The sequence below is a fragment of the Gossypium hirsutum genome, chromosome A10 (assembly GCF_007990345.1).
Source record: "Gossypium hirsutum isolate 1008001.06 chromosome A10, Gossypium_hirsutum_v2.1, whole genome shotgun sequence".
NCBI lineage: Eukaryota > Viridiplantae > Streptophyta > Magnoliopsida > Malvales > Malvaceae > Gossypium > Gossypium hirsutum.
Genome location: NC_053433.1, coordinates 109,923,051 through 109,946,964, shown reverse-complemented (window position 1 = coordinate 109,946,964; position 23,914 = coordinate 109,923,051). Strand labels below are relative to the sequence as shown.

The 23,914-nt window shown below is 28.7% G+C and overlaps 1 protein-coding gene and 2 non-coding genes across 5 annotated transcripts; all 3 read right to left on the bottom strand.

Annotated features, from left to right (window-relative positions):
- Positions 1-7,247: 7,247 nt before the first annotated feature.
- TRNAI-AAU (transfer RNA isoleucine (anticodon AAU)) lies at positions 7,248-7,321 on the bottom strand. Its single transcript has one exon. It is a non-coding gene; the product is annotated as a tRNA-Ile (tRNA).
- Positions 7,322-9,571: 2,250 nt separating this feature from the next.
- On the bottom strand, positions 9,572-9,645 carry TRNAI-AAU (transfer RNA isoleucine (anticodon AAU)). The gene has a single exon. It is a non-coding gene; the product is annotated as a tRNA-Ile (tRNA).
- A 481-nt stretch (positions 9,646-10,126) lies between these two features.
- LOC107915787 (ras-related protein RABC2a) lies at positions 10,127-15,699 on the bottom strand. 3 transcript variants are annotated; one of them, XM_041078059.1, is made up of 7 exons: positions 15,401-15,695; positions 14,506-14,574; positions 12,801-12,866; positions 12,383-12,504; positions 12,131-12,259; positions 11,888-12,020; positions 10,127-10,437 (listed from the first exon to the last, which is right to left on the bottom strand). In XM_041078059.1, the coding sequence occupies exons 1-6, from the start codon at positions 15,555-15,557 to the stop codon at positions 11,907-11,909; spliced, it is 657 nt and encodes a 218-aa protein (XP_040933993.1). In that variant the 5' UTR covers positions 15,558-15,695; the 3' UTR covers positions 10,127-10,437; positions 11,888-11,906. The 3 variants fall into 3 exon arrangements, with proteins under 3 accessions (XP_040933993.1, XP_040933992.1, XP_040933994.1); XM_041078058.1 differs by lacking the exon at positions 10,127-10,437 and having other exon boundaries at positions 11,500-12,020; positions 15,401-15,694; XM_041078060.1 differs by lacking the exons at positions 10,127-10,437; positions 14,506-14,574 and having other exon boundaries at positions 11,500-12,020; positions 15,401-15,699.
- Positions 15,700-23,914: the final 8,215 nt, after the last annotated feature.

Below are 23,914 nucleotides of genomic sequence, written 5' to 3'. Positions count from 1 at the left end.
TAGCATGGGTCGGTATTCAATGAAACAAAGGTCCTATATTTGGAATTCACAGATCTCTCGAACATCTTATATTGTTCGCATTTTCAACAGACTAAAGCAAATTTTCTCGAATTAAAGGCCAAACCTTGGAAATGGCCCTCCATAGAAATGAGCATCTCCCTCACAAGATATTATCCGATAAAGCCTCCTTCATACCATATTTGGACTGAAGAACTCAAACCCTAGAGACTAAATTGTACCCCAGCTTCATCATAAACGAGGTATTTTGGTCGCTCAAATGTCTAATGCCAAGAGAAAGGTTGTGGAAGCCGAGGGAAGTGCAGTGGAACATACTGTGGAAATTTCAAGGACTCTAAAAAGTTAGATTCTTCATATGGCTTGTTTTAAAACAATGTTTGCTTACTAATGTATAGCATGTTAAAAGGGGAATAGGGCATGACAAATCTTGCGGTATATGTAGACATCATTCTGAAGATATATTGCATGTTATCAAAGAATGCCTGACAGCTAAAGAAATTTGGATGCAAGTCCTTTCGGATGGAGCCAATGGATGTTTCTTTGCATGTAACCTTCTTTAGTGGATAAAGTCTAATTTGCAGAGTCCTGCTAAACCAATCGTTGATGAGGTAAATTGGTCGAGTTTATTTGGTTTACTTGCCTGGCGAATTTAGAAGAATCGGAACCTTTTGCTTTTTCAAGGCGTCTTTTGAAATATAGGTGAGATAGTTAAGCTATCATATACTTGGGCAAAACAGTTTGTTTCTTTTTATAGGGAGGACGTGTCTAGACAAGAGGAACCAAGGTCAGTAGCCTAGGTATCGAAAAATTGGATCAGTCTTTGTACTGATGGGCGACTCAGGTAGTTTCTGGAATTGTTGCAGTGAGGGAAGTCATAATAAATGGAAATGGTGAGTGGATTATGGGATATAATAGATACTTGGGCGAATGTTCTATCAAAACTTTCTTTTTTTTGAAATCGACTTATATTTTGAAAATGAAAATGGGAGTCGCCACCAATCTTTTTTATAAGGTGTGATTGGATCACCTCGTGATTTGATTGTTTTAATAAAAGGCTTGATTTAATAAAACAATGATTTTTGGTCTACAAAATCCAGAAAATGGGTTCGGGATTCGGTTACACACGAGGAAGGATTAGCACCCTCAACACGCCCAAAATTGGTACCTAATTGATTACTCGATGTCTTAGAATCGAAAATTAAAAATTTGAAGAGAATTTAAAACGCGATCTCACTTTGCATAATGTTATTTTAAATTAAAATCACTTGAATAAATCAAAATGTATGTAAAAGGCTCTCTTATCTCGAGGTAACAAAAGGTCATATCCCGTAAGTTAAGACACGACATCTCGAATCCTCGAGAATAAGCTTACTCTTTATTTTAATTACTATTTAAATCTCATGTGTTTTAATTTTAAAAGGAATGTTCGGTTATCTAGGTTCAAAGAGAAAAGACTTTTCGAATCTCCAAATACGGAATATTGCCTTAATTTTAAAAATTTTCTTTTTATGCATCGAGTAAAAAAAATTATGTAACACTTAAAAATGGTACATATATTTAGTTTATTCGGGCATCGTATGAAAAACGGACAAATGTGTTTAAAAATAGCGTATAATACAATGATAATGAAATAATGTGAAGTGGCTATATGGCTAGAATACTAAAATAGTAAATAATAAATAAAGGAATGATATAATAATAAAATTATAATAATAATAAAATACCAAATAATAACAATGGCAATAATCCTATTAATTACTATTCTAATACTAATTAAATAATAAAGGAAAAATAAATAAATAATAATAATATGTGCAAATAAAGGAATAAATGACAATACAAATTTTAAATACAAAAAAAGGTAAAGAAATAAATAAATGAACGAATATATTAATTAACTAATTAAACATAACATAACAATACATATAAAAATCTATAAAAGGTTGAAATTAAATGAATAAAAGATTAAATCGAAATTTAAAATGAAATTTAGAGCCTAAATTATAATAAAATAAATGAATAAATATAAAAAGGGCTAAATTGAAATTTAAATGGAATTTAGGGGCCTAAATTGTAAAAATAATAAAACATAATAAAGGACCAAAATGAAATACGCAAAAAGAAATAAGGACTAAATGGGAAAATATCCCAAAAAATATTAAACGCATCGTTATTTTTGGCAAATCGGGGGACTAAATTGAAAACGGAATAAAATTAAATGGTGCAATCTAAAAGGAAAAAAAATAAAGCAATTAAGACCAAATTGAAAAACGAGGAAAAAGCGGAAGGGCCAAAGCAGCAATTAGACCCCCTTTAAAAAACATGCAGATCTTGCTGAGTTGTTGGGTCGGACCGGGTTTGGGTCCAAAACGACGCCGTTTTGGTGTCTGAAGCATAAGCTCAAAACGATGTCATTTTGGGGGCTTATGTAAGTGAAAAATAATAATAAAAAAATTCATTTCAAACCTTAGTTTTTTTTTTTAAAAAATCTAAAAACCTCTTTATTTCTCTCCAAGACTTCCCACCTCCGGCCCTGTTATCGGCGAGCCTCCACTGCGACGGCCACCGGTCGCCGAAAACGGCTCCACCTTACCCAGTGGCTGAAAAACCCTAAAAAATTTTTGACCCCAATCTCGAAGGCAAAGCCTTCTAAAGCCATTTTCGACCCCTTTCTTGAAGGCGCACCCTCGTATTCCCTTCTCCGACGAAACCTCGAGGAGTTTAAAGGAACCCGAAGGCCTTTTGCGTTGAAAAGGAGGCGTCTTTCCTCGGGGTTAACGGCCTTGCTCACGACGGCTACGTGGCGACTCAGGTAAAACCGTTCAACTTTCTGTTTTTGTTATTTTTATTTTTATTTTGTTAGAAAAAGAAAGAAAATGAAATACGAGTGAATGAACTGCCCTTTTTTTGCTTGTATCTATTTTTATTTTTTTCCCTCCAAAGATTACATGCCATTACAACAGCTTTTATAGGCGATTATACAATCGAACTGTTGTTTTTCACTATTCTTTTCCACTGTTTTGTCACTGTTCTCTGTTGTTATCTCTTTGTTGTTTCTGTCTTTTCTTCGTCCTTTTTATAAGTATTGGTGCGTGGTCAACGGTGGTGGCAGAGGGGTGTCAAACGACATAGGCGGCGCGATCGAGGAGGTTGCGGCACTGGAGGCTCACATGAGATTAGAGTTTAATTTTTACCGAAATTGAGTTTAATTTTTGGGCTAACGGGCCGCCTAGGGTTTTTAGTTTTTGGGTTTATAAATTTGGCTTTTTGGGTTTAATGCATATTGGGCTACATTTGTTTTAAATGGACTGTGGACTATTATTTTTTTATATTTTTATTTTGTTTGTTTTGGTTTTTTTGGTTGGGTCCGGGCAAAATTGGGCTTCTACATGTTCAATCTTTGATGTTGAATTGTGGGGTATTCTTGAAGGATTGGTCGTCATCCAAGACAAGCGATATGTTGAAATGATGATTCAAATAGGTAGCTTGGAGGCAATCAGGATCATTAAGGATTCTTCTTTGACGAGTTTGAACTCTGTCCTTATTAAACGTATTCATCATATTCTACAAAATATAGGACTTTGGGTTATACAACACTCTCCTAAAGACTTTAATAAAATTGTTGATTACTTGGCCAAAATAACCTTTAATACAAACTAGGATATAAAGATATTTGAAGATGTTCGGGTCATACAACACTCTTCTAAAATTGTTGCAGGTGACAATCTTATTTAGAGAATTCAAGTGTAGTTAATTTATTTTATCTGTTTTATTTTAAAAGAAATTGTATTCAACCCTTGCCTTCCACTTGAAGCAAACACATTATATGACTTCATACGTAGCAATTATAAGCAATTATAACGAGGAACACATTTTTCCACTAATTCATGCCACTATCCCATGAAAACCCATTTCCCCTCTCTCATTATCACCTTTTTGAATAACATATATGCTTTGAATAATTCAATAAAGTTTGGGTGAGTTGATTAGTATACATTGGCTGAGTACATGTATGTGCATATATGTATGCATATGATGGGATGGCCTATGCTATTCTCATGCATGTCAGTTATTGCATTTATAGTGTGTACATTCACATGATTTGGTTCATTGAACAATAACTACAATAAAAATCATAGTGGAGGTGGTAAAATATACAGGAGAAATTCACTTATACGTATGGAAAATTTAACTTTTTGTGTGATTTTTTTAAGGTTAAAATATATTTTAAGTTTTTGTATTTTTTTTATCATTGGGAATTTAAACCATTTATCTTTATTTTCATGAATTTTGTTCTTATATTTTTAAAATTTTAAATTTCAGGCACAAATGTTAACTCGAACTAATTTTTTTGTTAAATTTATTGGTATGCAATTTTGAAATTTAAAAAAAATTACTTGTTAGCCATGTAACAAAATAAAAGGTATCGTAAACAAAAGAATTTTAATGGTGTTAACAATTATACTTATATTTTTAAATCCGAAAAGTAAATGACCTAAATTCTAAATATACGAAGAATATAAGGATTTGGAATTTATTTTTATCTTTTTAAAATAATTTAACTATTGAATTCATCAATATAATTATACTTATAATGAATATAAAAGAAAGAAAGGAAAAACACATTTACTTTATGATATTGTAAGTATTTTTATAGAAAATAAATAATTATAATTTTTTTTCTCTATACCTACCTATATTTAAGCTCCTGAATTGGTGTCACAATTTAAGACAACAATTCGATTGAAAAATAACTAAAAAAAATAAGCACCAATTCAATTGAAAAATAACTAAAAAAAAATAGGTGAATTTCAGAAGACAAAAAGAAACCTTACCCCTAAAATAGAAAATTATTATTTAAGTCCTCTATAACATATATTATATTATTACCATGTATTTTTATCTTTTTATATCTTTAAAAATTAATTTTAAAAAAAACAAATACATAAAATGATGACTAATGAAATTTAAACACAATACACAAATATCTTAAATCATTAAGTTTATCAGTAAAATCTTCATTTGATTTTAATTTTTTTTATAAATATACTTTTACATGATTATAAAAAAATTATTAAAAAATAAAAATAAAATATTACAAATTATAAAAAGTGATTCAACTAGTTTGTTAACTTAGTTCAACCAGTTCATATCGATTCTCGGGTCAACTAGTATTTTACCTCTCACTAGACCGATACCCCAGTTGATTTTTGATCCAATGGGTCCGATCCAATTTAGATAACATTGATTTTTTATATTTTAAAATATTTTAAAAAACTTTTTTATTTTTTTATTTTTGAATTTTAAAGAGTTTTTTCATGTATTATTGTATTTTAATATATATATAATTTTTATTTTTTAAAAAATTATATATTTTTTGTTTTTTATTTAAAATTAGAAAAAAAATATATACTTGTAAAGGGTAAGGACGAAATTGAAAAAAATATAAATATTAAGGGTTAAAATTTTTATTTTATTTTTGTTTATTTTAATGGAAAATTAAACAAAGGGACCAAATTTTTTTAATAAAAAAGTGTAGGGACTTCTGCCATTTTAATCAAAATTTATTTCATTTATAATTGAAAAATTTTATTACATTAAAATAACTTCATCAAATGGGTTAATTTTCTAACAAATAAAAAGGTAAAATATTATGTGAAATTATTTTATCTTAAAAGCTTTATCTTTTAACAAGACTAAAAATTAAATTAAGTGATAATGGTTCGGTTCAAATCAGTTTTAAAAAAAAGTATAATTATCTTGCAATCTTTTTACCTTTTAAAAAATCAAATCTTCATCTGAGAATTGGATTTAATTAAACACTTATGGTGCAATAAAAGAGAATTTTGGGGTTGCCATGATTGGGGGGGGTTACGAGACAAGTATGGGAGTTGGATCCTTGGCTATAACCGGTTTATTGGAATTTGTTCTATCTTAGACGCAGAATTATGGGGGTCTGATGACTGCATTAGATAGATGATTCGACAGGCTGATAAATTTTTCAGACAGTCAAGAGGCAGTACAAGCTTTACAAAGTAAGTCTTCAAAGGGTTTGAATTCAGCTTTGGTCAGAAGAATCCGACTGTTATTAGTTAAGATGGTGCATTGGTCGATTCATTATGTTTCCAGAGAACTCAACAAAAATGTTGATAGGCTAGCGAAAATGACGGCTGATTATAATGATGACTTTCAATTTTTTGAAACGCAACTATGGAAGCTTGTGTATTTATCTAAGTAGTTCTTTATAACTTTTTTTTTCTTCTTTCACCAAAAAAAAAAATCAAAACAAATCGAAATCATATCGGTTGGATCTGGTCCATTAGTTTTTTTAATAAAAATTAGGTACTTTTTCTATAAATTATTATCATTGATTTATATAAAATATTTATTTTTATATTATAAATTAATTAAAAATAGAAAAAGAAATAAAATTCAAATTAGTTTGAATAATAGCAGTTTTTTATCATAACAACCAAAAATTGGAACTAAAGCAAATAAATTTAACTAATGATCAAACTAAAATTAAACTGAATTTGATAAAAGTGAATCCAACATTACGATTTGAATCGATTTTCTGTTTTTTTTTTCTTTTTGTGTGCGCTTAGTCCTAAATTAAATAATTTATCAAATATAAATAAAAATATTAATATTTACATTAAAAAAGTATGTCGTCAAAATCAATTCTATATTAAAATTAAGATTAATGAATTTTATAACAATTTGATATAATATGCACATGAATCAACTTTATACGTCAGTACAAATTTAGTTAATATAAACTCTATCCATTTTTTTTAATTTTAAAATATTAAACTTTATATTCAAAATAAATAAACTAAAGAATATCACAAATTTATTTAACCCAATCCACTAAACAATCAATAAATGAATAAATTTTGCAAATAACTGAATTAATTAAAAGAAAAATAAAATAACAATACTAATAAATTATCTGTGATTAAATGCTCAATTTCATTTTACACTTTTTTTAGAACAAGAGAGAAAATAGAAAATATTTTTATTTCAAAAATTTTTGTTTAAAAAATACTCTATGTTTGGTCACTAAAAGATTTTCGTGTTCTATATTCCAAATAAATAAATAGGACAAGATGAAAATAAAAAATAATACAATAAATACAGGAACTTCGAAACGTATGGATCGGATTTTGAAAATGAGCTCTGAAAGAAGCGACGACGTTTCCAAAATGAGTTGAAAAATTCAAACGAAGTGGCCCATGCAGGTCTCGAACCTGCGACCTTCGCGTCATTAGCATGACGCTCTAACCAGCTGAGCTAATAGGCGTTGCTTCTTGTTTCCAAAATAATATGTACACTAATTATTTGGTTTAGTTCTGCATTTTCCTAAGGAGCTATTGATCAACTTTTATATTTAATTTCAAGTCTACCAAATATCCCCAAATTATAACTTTCATTTTAAATTGGCTCTAAACATTAAATTTTCTAATTGTATTGTTAAGTTATCAAAATTATATCAATAAGGTCCTTTCATTATTAAAATCATGATTGGATCCTCCTAACTATTGTAGAGCTCGAACTAGTTGTATTACTCCATTGCAAAGCGTGAACTACCTCAAGGCTATCCGTGTGAATCAATATGCTATTTAAACCTCAATCTTGTAAAAGAATCAGCCCATCAAATATACCCCACAGCTCGGCATAAAAAATTGAACAAATCCCTAGAGAATGGTTAAAACCCAAAATCCAGTTACCTTGATGATTCGAATCATTGCCCTTACCGATGCAAAACCTGTACTCAAATTAACAGCTCCATCAGTATGCTAATAAATCCAATTAACTGAAGGAGAATTCCTTGGAGCGATAGTGTGTCCTCGATTCAAAATTTTATTGTGTAAACCAAAACTATTTCGTCCATGTGATAGAGGCTTTTAAAACTTATGCTACAATGTTTTACTTTTCTTTAAATTTTCATTTTAAATTATGTCACATAATATATGATATGTTATTTAAAGGCTAAATTAATAGTTTTAATAATTGAAGGCCTTTATTAGTATAACATCGATAGTTTAAAAGATATAATTAAAATATTTTAAAGTTTGAGGATCAATTTAAAATAAGAATCCTAATTTAGAGATGTCTAATACAGTTAACTCTTTAATTCCTAATAATTGAGGTTTCATGTGACATTTACCGAGTTATCCATCCAAATTTTAAAATATATATTTTTTCTTTTTGATAATTAATTTTTTTTTCATTTGCGTTTTATCCATTTATATATATGGACCAACTTGAACAGAAGTTGAAATCCGAATTCTGAGGGAGGTGGAATCAAATTTGAGAAAAAAAAAAAGAAAGTACAATTTAAGGATATAAAATTCTAACCTTAATATCTTAATTTATGTTATATGAATTTTTTAAGTATTTATTCTTTTTTCTGGATAATCTTTTATTTATTCATATTTCAACATGTATTTGATAAATATTCAAAAATAGACAGTATAAAATGTAATTCTTCTAAACTTGTGAGTCCTTCACGCAAGGTCAAAAAGATTATTATTTCTTAGTATTTTATATTTTTTAATTTTAATTTTGATTGTAATTATTTTATTTTTTTAATTTTAATTTTGATTGTAATTATCGTAAAATTAATTATCATATCGACTTTTTTTTTATTCAATGCCTAGAACTGTCTATAGCCTCTCTCCAACCATTAAATAGAAGGATAATATGTTTCAGCTAACTTGAACTCACGTTCATTTGCACTGATAACAATACCAATTCTAATCAAGCTAAAGCTCAATCGGTTATTATATTAGTTTTTTGAAAACGTAATTTTTTATTTTCAAAAATTTATAATTACTTTTTTCTTTTAAAAGTTGTCAATAAAGCAATCCTCTTTAAAAACTTGTCAAGATTTATTTGTTGGGTTAATCATAAATTTAAGGAAAAATATAAGGTTTTTGGGTCCTTTTTCTAAATAAAAACTTTTGATATCATAATAAAAATTATAAATATCATATTTAATTATTTATTTAAAAAAAAGGGTGAAATTTTAGTTTTTATAGATACCTGCGAGGTAGTTATGATAATTATTTATAATTTTTTATTTATAAATTTTTTGTTCTTGAAAAGTTTAGGTGAGAAGATGCTATCTCAATCTAAGATTAGGGCATGCTATTAGCCTTACAAAGGTTGGACTCAATCCATACTGATCATCTATCAAATAGATTACTGATGGATCTTGACATTAAATTTTAAGAGATTAATTAAAATATTTAAAATTTTTGAGAATTTTAATAATAATTTTTAAAAATTTTGATAGATTTAATTAAAATATTCAAAAAATTTAAAAGTTTAATGAAAATTTACGCAAATATTTGAAGAGTCTTGTCAAATGTTTAATGAGAATTTGAAAAAATAAAATTTAAAAAAAAACCCATTATAAAAATAAAATAGACGAACTTCAAAAAGTATAGATTGGATTTGCGTGCAACCTGAGCCCTGCCTTAAACGGAGCACTGGAATGAAGAAAAAACGGCACCGTTTCCGTAAATGAGTTGAAGAAAATGATAAGTGGCCCATGCAGGTTTCGAACCTGCGACCTTCGCGTTATTAGCACGACGCTCTAACCAACTGAGCTAATAGGCCAATACATTGAGCTTAATATTTAATTAGACTAGTACACTAGAAACAAGAGACAACCATGCATGTACAATTGTTAAATAATTTGATATTAAATATTTTGTTTGCTGTTATGAAATTAATATTTTTTTCAAAAATAAATTATTCTGTTTTGTTTATGTGTTTTGGTTTTCAATGGATAATGTTTGAATTTATTATGTATCTTTGAACAAAAAAATCATCAAAATTACAAATGTTTACAAAAATATTTAGAATTTAAATATTTTAAATGGACGATTTACTTGAATCAACAATTCTTAAATTACTTTTTAGAAAAATATTTGAACATTGTCTTTTGCAATGTATTCATAATTAAACTAGACTCATCAATCGGATTAATTAGAGTGAAAATTAATAAAATATCGATTCAAATAAAGGAATTAGAATAGTTAACTCATTAATCGCTTTTATTATTTTTAATAATTTATTTAAATAAATTATAGAAATTAATCAAATCGAAAATTAATATTCTGATTGATTCGACTACCAACTCAATTCCAAAAACTTTGTCACTAATAAAACTATAATACATATAAGAGAGGAAAAACTATGGAACCAACCCAACCACTTTTATTAGGACCTCATCAGGTCAATCATTAGCTCGCCTAAAATAGGATTCGCTCGATTAAAGATTCCTTTATGCTCCTCAATTCTCACATGGGCCACCAACAAGTCAAGCCTCAACGTCAAGTCCAATCAGAGTCCACTTGAAGGTCCCTTCCTATTCCAAAAAGACTCTCCATAACTTTCCCACCAACTCTACACATTATTGCCAAAGTCATCATTAAACCGCTTGCTATCAAGGTTTTATAAGTCCGGTAAAAACGAGGGATACTTGCTTAGCAAATAAAAAACTAACTAAAATAATGATTGAAACTATAGCCACAGATTTAATCACAAAACTAAAAATGTATAAATGTAAAGATAAATATCGAGATTATTTATATAGTTTGATCTTAGTCTACGTCTGTTGGGTCTTAATGCTCACTATCTTTCTCACAGTACAACCAATGATTTATATCCTAACATCGAGCTAACTCTCACTAATTTAGCAACTTTATCATTGTATAAAGACTATATCACTCTCCACTAAGCCCCTCAAAAGCTTAGTTTTGCAATACAAGATATTCTTTTGATTGTTTACAAAAACAATGCACATATAAAACATCTCTAACTTGAATAAATTTATGCTCTCTCGATCTCTTGGAATATCTTTAACCTAGATAATACTTAAGTTTTGCTTACATAAGAGTTATAGTCTAATCACTGTTCTATAAAGTAAAACTAAAATTCGGCATAAGATTATCTCGACATAATTCCATAAGAGCTTCGCTATAATCCAATGCCTTTACTTGATCCTCAAGTAAACATTCTTTCAAGTCTTTCACCTTTAACTCAATTGATTTTCATGTTTCAGGCTTTAACTTGTACAAATATCTCCAAAACAAATAACCCAATACTTTTATTCAAAAATTTGTAAATTCTAAAAATAAACAAGTAAAGCAATGAAATTACTTCGTGAACAAACCCTATTACTAATCCTAAGGGATAGGACAAGAGATATTCATATCAAGCTCTTACTTTATATAACAAACATTCTCTCCACCTTCATCTCCAAACATAGGATAAGGGGCATAATATGAAAAAATAGACAATACCCATATATGGACTATAATATTTTAACCATACTATTTTAAATTAAAATTTGACAAATTAGTTGATTACTTTGGCATAAATCCGAACCATGTTATCCCCATCACTAAATATGGTATAAAATAAATAAATAAATATTTAATGAATGAGTTGTGTGGGGGTAGATGATGAACTTAAAAAATTATATATAATATACAATATTGAAAGATTATACGTAATCTTCTTTTTAATGTAAATTCTCTAATAAACCCTCACACAAACACTCCTTGAAAATTCTCAAACAAACATTAATTTTCAAAAAAAAAAAGCATAAGATAATAAAAAACATATGGTAAAACAAAAATTTACATTAACCTAAGATGAAACCTCATCTCCCTATATTTCGAAAAATTACGAATGAAGAAATGAAGATGTCTCCGACGAAACTATCTTTATATCTATAACATACGATCGGATGTCCGATCGGTGCATCCGGGAATAACTTTGTTGCGACTATTAACATCTGTTGTGGAACTTTCTATATGTAGTGGTGTAACATTATTGTGTATGATTATACCTCGAGTGTTGTAGAATGTTCATTGAAAGCAGCAGGCATTGCTTTCGGGTGGTTTCCGTACTTGTTTCTGCTGCAAAATCTGCTTCTTGACCGCCGTTGATCCTTTCTCCAATAAAGTAGGTACCTCGAGAATCTGTGAACCGATAGAATGCATTAGCATAGGTCACAACCAAGCTTCCAACATGGACTCGAAATTGCTCAGTGAGCATCATCGTATATAATAGTTCTTCATCAGGTAATTACCTTTAAAACGAGATCTTTAAAGCATTGATGCACATTTGCTCTGGTTCTAGCACTGCATTCGAGAAAAGAACATTTAAGCTGCTGCGCAAGAGCCATACCCTCTTCTTGAGTTACAGCCCTTTCACTGTCCTGAAAATGGCACATTTCTTTTTCATAAGAACAAGATATATATTCGATTAAGCATCTTTTACCTAGTAAAAGAATAACCGAGCACTGCCTTATTCCTATGATTAATAATTTTATAGGGCTTACCCTGTCAACTTTGTTGCCAACCAGAACTTTGATACACTCTTGATTAGTGGAGTAGAGCTCGACTTCCTTTGCCCAAACTTCAGATAAGTTGGTGAAGGTTTCACGCCGAGTCACGTCATATACTTCAAAGTAACAAAAGAAAAAAGGGTTCAAGTTCCCTTAATTTAACTATGCAAGCAGCAATGGCATCATAATAGTCCTCACAAATATTAGCAATACATCTATTTCGACCATATGATGATTAAAGATCCCGGGCATGCATAATCGTAATGACAAATACCACATAAAGAATGGTTCATAGTTCTTGTAGTCTGCCCAATGCATAAACTACGAAGCATCATTCATTAACATATATTCAGCAAAATAAAATCAGTAACAAATATTCAGGACTAAATGTTTCAAATATGCAAGGACATACCAAGGATAATCCCGTGTGCACCCCTATAGTACGAGCTAGTTAATGTTCCGAATCTCTCCTGACCAGCTGCAATAGGTAAAAGATACAATTAAAATGAGAACTAGGTGCACGTAAGTTGCGAGCTCTGATTCCGTAGCAAAAGAATTGATGTAGAACAAAATTTGGAAGAACTTCTCCATCATTAGGGTTACTCTAAGAAATAAAATTATACCGAACAGCAAGGATCATGTCAGATGATTCTTATTCTTCTAATGGAAAGTACGGAAGATATATCTGAGCTTAAAGGCTAAGCTTCTGCAATTATGGGCTCCTGGTTTATGTTATTAATAATTTTCAATCATGCTTTTGACTTCACTAATGGTTAAACAGCAAATAATGCTTAAAACAAAATCCATTTGTGCTAGAAATGATCAAGGATATGAAAATGGAGCTTCTTGCAATCATACCTTTTTTTTTCCCAAAGACAGAACCCAACAGTTCATATTGTATACAACTTCACATAGATTGTTATGATAGACTGACAACAATGAAACACCCCACTCAAAAGGAAAATGTAAATTAATGCCACAGAAGAAAATTAACAGTGCATATGATTATAGTACATCAGTAAACAAACTTTAGGAGCTCTTTTGCTGCAATGGCGAGCAAATATATCATAATAGGTTGGTCCAATTCTAGCTTCAACCATCATTGTGAATTCAAAGAGTTAGACTTTAGTACTTGAGAAAATGATATGTACATATGCACGCGCGCACACGCATATCCATATATATGACTGCATAAGCAGGTTGAAGTTTCAAAGAAAATTTACACCACAAGTCCTAGTTGAGGAGTCTCGATAAGCATTCAGTTATAATTCTTCTCATAATTTCAATGACATCCTACATGCAGATCCCTGTTAACATACAAAGATCCAATGAGTTTGAGAACACGCTAGAAGGTACTCGGTTGTATAATAAGCTACTGACACTTCCAGCTATATGTTTTCAGTTATATTAAACCAAAATTCTTCTGGTCTATCTTGTCACGGGCATGCTTTCCACTAACTTTTTGGCCAATATTTACTTTTACAGCTACCACAATACCTGTTTCCTTGGGTTCCATCAACATAAAAGCATATCCAATAAAAGAGCAAGCATACCATCCCCTAAAATATGCACTCATCAATGCTATCTTCACTCCAATGAGCAGAAGATGAGTCCCAAATGCTTCAGCAGTAATTGCATCAGGATCATTTCATCCTCACAACATTTAGAGCAGTACCAAAATTTATTTTCTTCCCAATAACCAGTACATCAATTTCAGAAATTGTAGGCCTGGATGTCCTTTTTCTTGCAACTTAATAAGCTTTCTTTGGCCACCTTAGAAGCAGTCATTAGATTTTATCACTCTTTTAAGGCACATTTTCTATCCTACTAATATCATTCAGCAATATATTCGGCCTTAACTTCTGAAAACACTCAAACACATTCTTAAACCTTTATTCTGTCTTCTAACAAGGATGAAACCATTACAAACCCCACTTTCTTTCTCTCAGTGAAGACTCCAGAGGAGATCAGCAAAACAAATCAGTAGCATCAACTCCAAGCCTATCGCATGCAAAACAGCCGTGCAACTAACAAGATACACAAGGGAAACACCAGAAAAAATAAAGGACCAAGTAAGAACTAGTTGCAAAGTGTTGGCTTTATCATATCAATTTTACCTGTGTCCCAGATTGTAAGTTTCAATCTTTTCCCACCAATTGTGACCATCTTGATTTTGAAATCCACCCCTTGACAACATTCAAAAGAACTCAATAAACATATGACATAAAAGCTAAACATAGATATTTCTAATGCATGGGACAAGATGATGAACACAAAATACAAAGAAGAGGCATTGCTTTTCCCATGTTAGTTTCCTCTTACAACTACCAAGCCATGCATTTCCTTTCAAACCTTTTTTCTGCTACTACAAGGAAGGGGGCCCAGAGTCCAGACCGAAGTGCAAAAATTTTCTCCAAGGATAATTGAATTAGTTTCCATGCCTAAAATTTACAATTGCCTATGCTACTCATCTGTTCACTGTTCCATCATTGCTAATTAAGCTAGAGTCAGGGACGAATTACCCGAAATAAAAATCATGCAATTTAGTCCTTCTATAGATAATGAAAATTTAAGTTAATACATGGTAAAATTGCACTTTGGCCCCTAAAAAAATAAGAAATTTTTGTTTAGTCCATTCGAAAATGATGAAACCTAAACCATTGAACCTATTTCCTGAATAATATAAGGCTAAACTTAACAATTAACATAACTACTTGGAAAGAATTTTAGTTTAAATGAAAGGAAGTTTGTTGGTTCATTGTTTTTCCCTCATCTTAACTCCCTAAACAATTGAAAAACAAAAAAAGTATTCCTTTTAATCCCTTCTCCTCAATCCTTTACCAATCCAATGCATAAAAACAATCCTTTCTAAAATTATTGTCAAAAAAAGTTTTTAAAAACTCAAAGCAAATTCTGGGTGTGAATTCCAAAGGCAAAAACCAACAAGCAAAATACAAAAAGATGGCAAAAAATACAAAATAAAGGAGTCGAAAGAGAGAGTAGAGGAGTTACCTATGGTGGGAGAAAGATCATGAACAAAGTTAGAGATGAAAGTAACAAGCAAACTACTTTTGCCAACTCCAGAATCACCAATCAATAATATCTTAAATGAATAATCACAGTTGTTGTTCCCTCCTCCCTTTGAAGAAGAAGAAGAAGAACCCAACATTTTTGTTTCTCAAGTGCAACAAATAAAAAACTTAATCTCCTTTTGTTCTTCTCTGATCATCAACAACCAGAAAAAACGAAAGTAAAAATATTTTGAATGAAATAAGGAAATTTCCTCAGGTAGTAGTAGACAATAGATAGAGACAATGGTGGGGTTGGCGGGTAGTGTTTCTTAATAATTTTGTTCTTTTTTTCTTTCAAGTATATAATTTTGTTTTTTCTTTTGCTTATTTTTTTAAGTACGGATTTTTTTAAACAAAAAATATATATTATTTTTAAATATTTATTTTTTTAATTATTATACTCATGTAAAATACTTGTTACTTCTATGTGACTAATACATCAAATATTATTCTTTAAATAAAAATATAATATGCTTAAAAATATTTTTTCTTATATTGACTTTAATATCAATGTTAAATGTAAATATTAAAGCATATATAAAACATGGTTTATTTTAAAATTAGACATCAATTTAGACTTTTATCTGTTTTATAATTATTAGGACAATTTTTTTTATAATATATAATAAAAATTGATTTAGGTAAAGCATGATTTTCCGGGTTGTCATTGTTCCACGCTCCCCCCTCGCAGGTGTAATATGTGGGCTCCCCATTTAGATTGCTTTGCAAATATCACTTAATTTCTAAAAAAAAAAAAAAAAATCTGTGGCCGGATTTTTGGCATTTAATAATTTTGTCTTCACCTCAGTTAAATTTTGCTTGTCTCAACGGAACTCTTCATAGTTTTTTTTTTTCTCAAACCCCGGACTAAATTTTAATTTTATGAAAACTACAAGGATTTTTAACATATTTTAATCTTTTAAAATAATAGTTGTTGATAAATTTAACCCTTTAATCTTTAATTATTTTATCAGTTTGATTCTATTTTTTCTTAAATGTAATCCATCAATCAATTTAAATTTTATAAATATCTTCGATCTTAAATAAAATCTTTTAAAGAATTTACTTTTAATATTTAAAATAAGTAAAATATTTGCTATATTTAAATTTTATAAATCTATATTTATTTTAAGCGTTTTATTAAATTGGTATCACGGATGAATCGGGCACTAAGTTATAAAAATATTAAAACATCCTCCCATATATAAATTAAGTTATATTTTAAATGAAGTTGTTTTTGTTTTCTATATAATATAATGATAAAATTTTGATTAAAATGAGATTTAAACTCATAATACTAAATATGAGAAACAATTGATTTTATCAGTATAACCAAAACATTGATTGAATTTCTTTTATATAATTTTTTAATAAATATATCTATTATATAATTTTTCACTCACATTGTAAATATCTATTAATTTAATTGTACCTATGTCAACGACTTAATGGAAACAGGGGCTAACAGGGGCACCGGGCTTCCCTAAAATAAAAAATTTTAGTACTTTAAAATTTTTAAAATTTTAAATTAATAAAGGTAAAATTCCACTTTAGCTTTCTTAAAAATGATAAAATTTTAATTTAATTTTTTAAAAATTACATTTTTACTATAATAAAAATTATAATATAATTTTGCCCTCCTAAAAATAATTTTGGCTTCGCCCTAAATGGAACTATGGTTCTTGTTTTTTATTTCTAAAGGAAATTTCAACTAAACAAAAGTACAAACACTTGATGTGCATGGTAAAAATATTATAGAGATCTCCATATAAGAAGTTAAATTGCATTACTCAAAAAATGAGTAAATTTATCTTTGTATATTAGATCAAAAGATAAACTTTGATCTTTTTTATTAAAAATTTCATAAATTTTCATTGTTAAAAATTGGTGTGGTTAAAAAATTAACCAAGCAGCCACGTGTACCTCATTCTGACATATAATGGCCAGTTTTTAATGTAGAAATGGATAATTTTTTTAACAAAAATGACTAATTTGCTCTTTAATTTAACATATAAGGACCAATTTTTTTATTTTGTTAATAAAAAAGGTTAAGTACAATTTAACTCGTAATACAAAAACTTTTATGATACTTGTCCACGAGCACCTATAAGCTTTGGGTGTGTGCCATAGAAGGCCAGGGGAAATTTTAAATTGACTTGATTATAAATTTGACCACTAATGTTTGTATGTTTTGTCAAAATGGTCTTAATTGTATTTTTGAACTTTTTTTTGCCATCAACTTTTGATTTTTCTAACAGATTTAATGAATAAATTCAATGTTTCAATTTTTTTTTTTAAGTTTCAATTTTTCATACGTTTGTTTACTAAGAAGTTTTTCTACTAAATAATTTTTTTTAGATAATTATGTTTATTTTCTTTAAATTAAAAGTTTTTTTTAATTTCATATATTATTTATTTCACTATTTTTTATATGTAAGTGTCTTATACGATTATTTAAGTAATAAATTATATCTTATTAAAAATATTTTACTAATGAAATTTCATATTATATTTGTTAACTTTTTTTAACGAAGGGGAATATATATATAAGAAGGATGATGTCAGAGAGGGGTGAGTCGTAATGAAAGAGGGTGATGGTTAGATAAAAACGGCCTCCTCATCAATTTGTTCCAAACCATGCCACGTCGCCATGTAAAACGCCTACCTTCTTGACACGTTCCGTACAACACAGTGAGTCAGCTCAATCCCTTTGACCATTTTTGGTCAACAGTTTTTGCCTCACCTATTTTGATAATAATTTCATCCCCTTTCGCTTTCCTTTTGTTTCTTCATCTGTTAAATTTGTATTATTTTAATTTTAGCTTTATAACAACCAAAACTTAAACCAATAAAATAAATCTTTTTCAAGGACCAATAAAAAAACATTTTTAAATTTGGTTTCAGTACGTTAAACAAAACTCTGAGCCCAATGGGCCTATAAATACAACAAATTTTATAACAAGTATTTGGCCCATTACACTAATTACAATCTAGGCCCAAATTTTTTAAATCCTACGACCTTTTCTCTTTCTTTATTAAATAAGAGATTGTTGTATTGTGGGGGAATTTTCCTTAAACACAATGTTTTACAAGTTTCCGTAAGGGTGGGTGTTCGATCGATTTAAGTAAAAAAATTTTAAGTTAATGAATCTTATTTTATTATATTAATTCGATTTGAATTTTTTTGAATTGTGTATAATGAAATGAAATTCAAGTCAAGCCGAGTCGAGTCGAGTGAAATTATTCGAATTAAATTGAACATGTCAATTTAAAATCTTGTAACAATATAACTAATTTTATGTTAGAGTATATAAATTTGAAACCGTATATATTTGAAAACTTTTTTAAAGTTAAATAAGAAAAAAAAATATTTTAATATGATAAACATGAATCATTAATTAACTTATTTAAGTTGCCAAAACTCTTTAGTTTTTTTTTTAATTTTTATATTTTTTAAAAATATAAAATTTAGAATTTAAAAATTATTTTGAATTTTTGAAAATGATTTTGGTTATTTTCTTTTGACAAAGACCAATTTGCTCATTTTTAGAATTGACAAGAACCAAAAAGTATTTACATAGGAGTGTTCAAATTTCAATTAAAACGAATTAACCAACCGATTAATCGAATTAGATCAGTTCGGTCGGTTAATCGATCTAATTCGGTCTGAGGTCGGTTAATGATTTTTTAGAAGTTCGGTTATCAGTTAATTCAGTTTGAAATTGAATAATTAAATGAACTTAATTATATAGTATTTCAAGACTTAAAATTTCAATTAATTCAGTTAACTTTCAAGACAAACGAACATCATCAATATTTTTTTTGATATATTTTATACTTGTTTTAACAAAAAAATATATAAATTTTGATTCGGTTAATGGTTAAAAGATTATATAGTTCGGTTAATTCGATTAATACTACTATACTAATTCGATTTGGTTAACCGTTTGAACACTCTTATATTTACACTAATCTGTTATTCAAATTGTAAAATTTAACTCAACTTAAACTTAATTTTACTCCCCTACACCTATAATTTATAAAATGAATACTTATTATTATTAAACCAGAAAATGGGATTCAATCATTAATCCGATACAACATTAGGCTATTATATGATTTAATTTTCTCTAATCCACGCGTGAAGTAAGATTTTCCAACAAGCTTATGATTGCATGCAATGTTGATGGTCATGGGCCGCCCTGTATTTTCCCCCGGAACATTCTTTATTTTCATTCCTCTAGATTTGAATTTCTAAAGTGGAAATAGAATCATTAATTTTTTTAAAGAAGTGAATCAACATTAATTTTAGTGACACTTATTTTTTTTTATATTATGCATGTCCGTTTTATGAATCATGTTCGGAGTTCATGACAACCTCTGCTAATAATATTATTTCCAAAGTTCGAACCAACGTTCTCCCTTTGAAAGTGTAGTGTATCTTACCATTACACCTAACCACTTGTTGAAATACTTAATGGCTTTAGAAAATTATTACTTATTTCCATTAATTTATACATAATATTTATTTGTATATGATATAAAGGGTTAATATTTAGTACATTGGCAATATATATTATTTCACAAATAGCTTTAGAAAATTATCATATGTTTTTTTAATATTTTATTATATTTCTATAGAACACTTGTCAACTACTGGTTTTACTTGTAAAGTCTAAAATCTCCCATAATAGTGTACCAAATATTATTCATTTGTATAAAATATAAAATATTTAAAATTAATTATAAATTAAATAAAATATAGAATTTGATACCATTCAAATAATAATGATATTTTCTTATGAATTAAACCAAACATATATAAATGATAATTAAACTTGATTTGTAAATATTAAAATTACTAAGTTCTTTTAAAGCTTCCAATCACAAGGGAAACTTTATTTGTATTGGATTAATTGGTAGCAATTTACTTCAAGAGGTGTTAGGATAGGTTTGGATAGGCGATTGAGTGCAGTGCGTTATATTTAACTTACTTTTTGTTTAACGCTGCAGTATTGTTATAGTACTAATCTCATTGCCACCGCTATTTTTACACTCACCGCAGGTAAATGCAGCTTCCATCCAAACCCACCATGAGCCAAATGCAAGTCAAAAGAGTTTTTTAGTAGAACAAAAATTTAGTAGAGATCAATTAAATCAACCAAAATTAAATAATAAGAAATAGGTAAAAAAAACTAAAATAGGGTAAATTATTTTATTAGTTATTAAATTATTGGTAAACTTTTTTATTGGTTACTAATTTATTTGAAAATTTTCATTGAAGTCATTAAACTATTTAAAAGTTTTTTTATTTAAGTTACTGGACTATTAAGTTTTTTTTTTAAGTTTCACCAATGAGCTCCAAGTGATGATTTGTACGATAGATCAGTATCCATCGACAAGTAAAAGAACATATATTATATCTGAGTCAATGTGATGGTTAATGTTGGAGATTGGAAAAACAAACTGTTTAAATTTTAGTTTATAAATTCGTGACGTCTAAAGTTGTTTTATGAAAAAGAAATTGAACTGTAAAAAAAAAGAAAAAAAAAATTCGATTGATATAGATAATAGGAACTAGAGCTGATCATGGGCTGGGCGGCCCGGCCCGGCCCGAAGACCCGCCCAAAAAATGGGAGGGTTTGGGTAAAAATATAGGCTCGAAAAATGGGCTTGGGCAAAAGAATGAGGCACGTTTAGAAAACGGGCTGGGCCTCGGGTAAGAGTTTTTTAGCCCGAGCCCGGCCCGAATTATATATTAATATATATTTTTATTTTATTTTTAATTATTTTAAATTTTTAATATAAATATTTTTTATTATATTGTTAATTTTTGTATTATTTTAAGAATTATTTTAGTGTTATTTTTATTTGTTTTAATATTTGTTTTTATGTTTTTAAATATATTTGATTTATTATATTTTTAAATTTTTTTTATTTAATGAAATAAGAAAAAAAAATTAATATGGGTCGGGCTGGGCTGGGCTCGGGCTTAGTAATTTTATTTCGGGCCGGGCTTGAGCAAAATTTTAAGCCCATATTTCGGGCTGGGCCGGGCCTGGGCATAGTAGACGGGCCTAAAATTTTGTTTGAGCCCGGCCCAACCCGGTCCATGATCACCTCTAATAGGAACAAAGGAAGTCATATAGTCTTAATTTTAACAGTTTAATAACTTTAATGAAAACTTTTGAATAACTCATTAATTAAATAACCTAAACGACAACATAACTTTAATTTAGTAACTAATGTTACTTAAAAAAAAAAAGCAAGAGAGATGCATAAAAATTTGAGTGAAGGATTAGCCAATAGGCAGTAGCCAGCCACCGACGAACCACACAACAAGCAACGCAAGAATCTAGCAGCCGATTGGTCAGTGCCTTGATCTTTGAGCCCCATCCGCAATGCCAATGCTTGCCCCTTTCACGCTACCCTTCCTGATCATTCTCTAACGCCAAACATCCGCTTTCCTCTGTGCTCTTAGATTTGATCACACCGCAGGAAAGATCACGGAAAGGTGACCATATACCGTTATATATATAGTCCTAATATATTCCTCTTCACATTTTATAATTTAAATAACTTTTTTATAAAAATATGTATTAAAATTTTGAAAAGTGTGTTCTTTTAACTTTTAATAATAATTAATTAATTTAAATATTTTTTTTAAAAACTAAAATTTTTAAAAATTTATAATTCAAGAGAGATTTACTTACACTGATCTAAAACTTATTAATTTTTTTACGCTAATATCAACTATACACAAAAATTGGAACTCAAACCCGGGAGTTATAGGACGTTAAAGAGGATGTCAATACAATCAACGTAAGACCAAAGCAAGAGGGATTTAAGAAAGCGAAAACAGTATACAAGTTCATAGTTAGAATCTGTTTATTGGGGGTAAAAACTAGGAAAGAAAAGAGGAAAATTAACCTTTCTCCGTTAAACTTTTTTTATATTAGTGTAAGTGAATCTCTTTCATTATATTAGTATTTATTATAAAATTTGAATTTGCAAAGTCGCTTTAAAATTTGAATTTTGTTTATTATTTAGATTAAATTCGAGTATTAGCATCCGAATTCAAATTAAATAAATTATCCATACAAAATATTCAAATATGTTAAATATCCATGTTTAGTCAAAGTTTTTAAAATTGAATTGATGGTCAAATCGGTCAAACCAACGATTCCTAATTTGACCGGTTTGATTAATTAAATCATTAAAAAATAAAAATAAAGTTAACTAGTTCAACTAGTTTAATCAATGTTTTAAGCTCAAATTGTTAGAAGTTATGTGACATAAATTCCTATTAAAATAAAATATAAGTGGCAAGATAGGAGATCTACGATGCCAAAGGCCGCAACCCATTGTAGATCCTCAATAAGCAAAATATTTCGGCCCTTGCGATATGGTACAAGCTGCACAAGTAAAATCCATATAAAAGTTTACTTCCTCTATTTGATATTGATTGGAATAAAGTAATTTAATCTTACTGCATTAGTTCTATTTGACTTTGTTTAGAATAAGATTTTTAAATCTATAAATAGACGTAACCGTCTCTCCTCTTGTATCATTCGAATTCGACAAAGTGAACTTTCTTCCCTTCTACCCATGTTTTTTCTCAAAAAGGTTTTCACGTAAAATTCTGTGTATTTTTTTTCTCTTTCTTTGTGATTTATTGTCATTATTTACGTTCAATTTTAACACAATTTAATTAATCCATGCAGATTCACGAATCAACCAGTCTAACCCTTTTAATTGGACTAATACTTTAACCGATTCTCGGTTCAATCAATCGGTCTAATTCAAGCAACATTGTATTTAATAATATAAATATTTTTTTAAAAATAAAATTTTAAAATATAAATCATATAATAGATTCAAATATTTAAATCTAAATATAAAAAATAAAACGGATAATAATTGAAATATTCAAAAATATTTTCGGTAATTAAAACCCATAAAATCTAATGGTGAGCTTAGATGGGTGGTGGGGTGAGGTGCGATATATTTAGTTTACTTTTTGTCTCATACTATAATATCTAATCTCACCACCACTATTGTTTTTACACTAACTATAGGTAAAGAAACATCCATCCAAACCTACCCTAAATTCGAAAAAAATAAAATAATAATAATAAATAATAAAAGGCAGCATGTCCCACAAACGTAATACTTGCCTTATCGGAAAAGCATGGGATAGAAAAAAAGAAATGAAAATTGGTGGATTATGGATGATATAACTTTTATCCTATTGTTAGGGTTTGAGTGGATTTTTGTAGAAATCGACCAAAATTCAGTCCCCCTCTTCTTTTTCACATTTTCGTCCTCCTTTTTTATTTCTACTATTTATGGACATTTCTTTATTTCCGAATATATATTCTATTTTTAGATATTTTTATTTTTTAATATACATCTATCCTCACAATTAATTTCCAAAATTTTAAAACTTTTAACT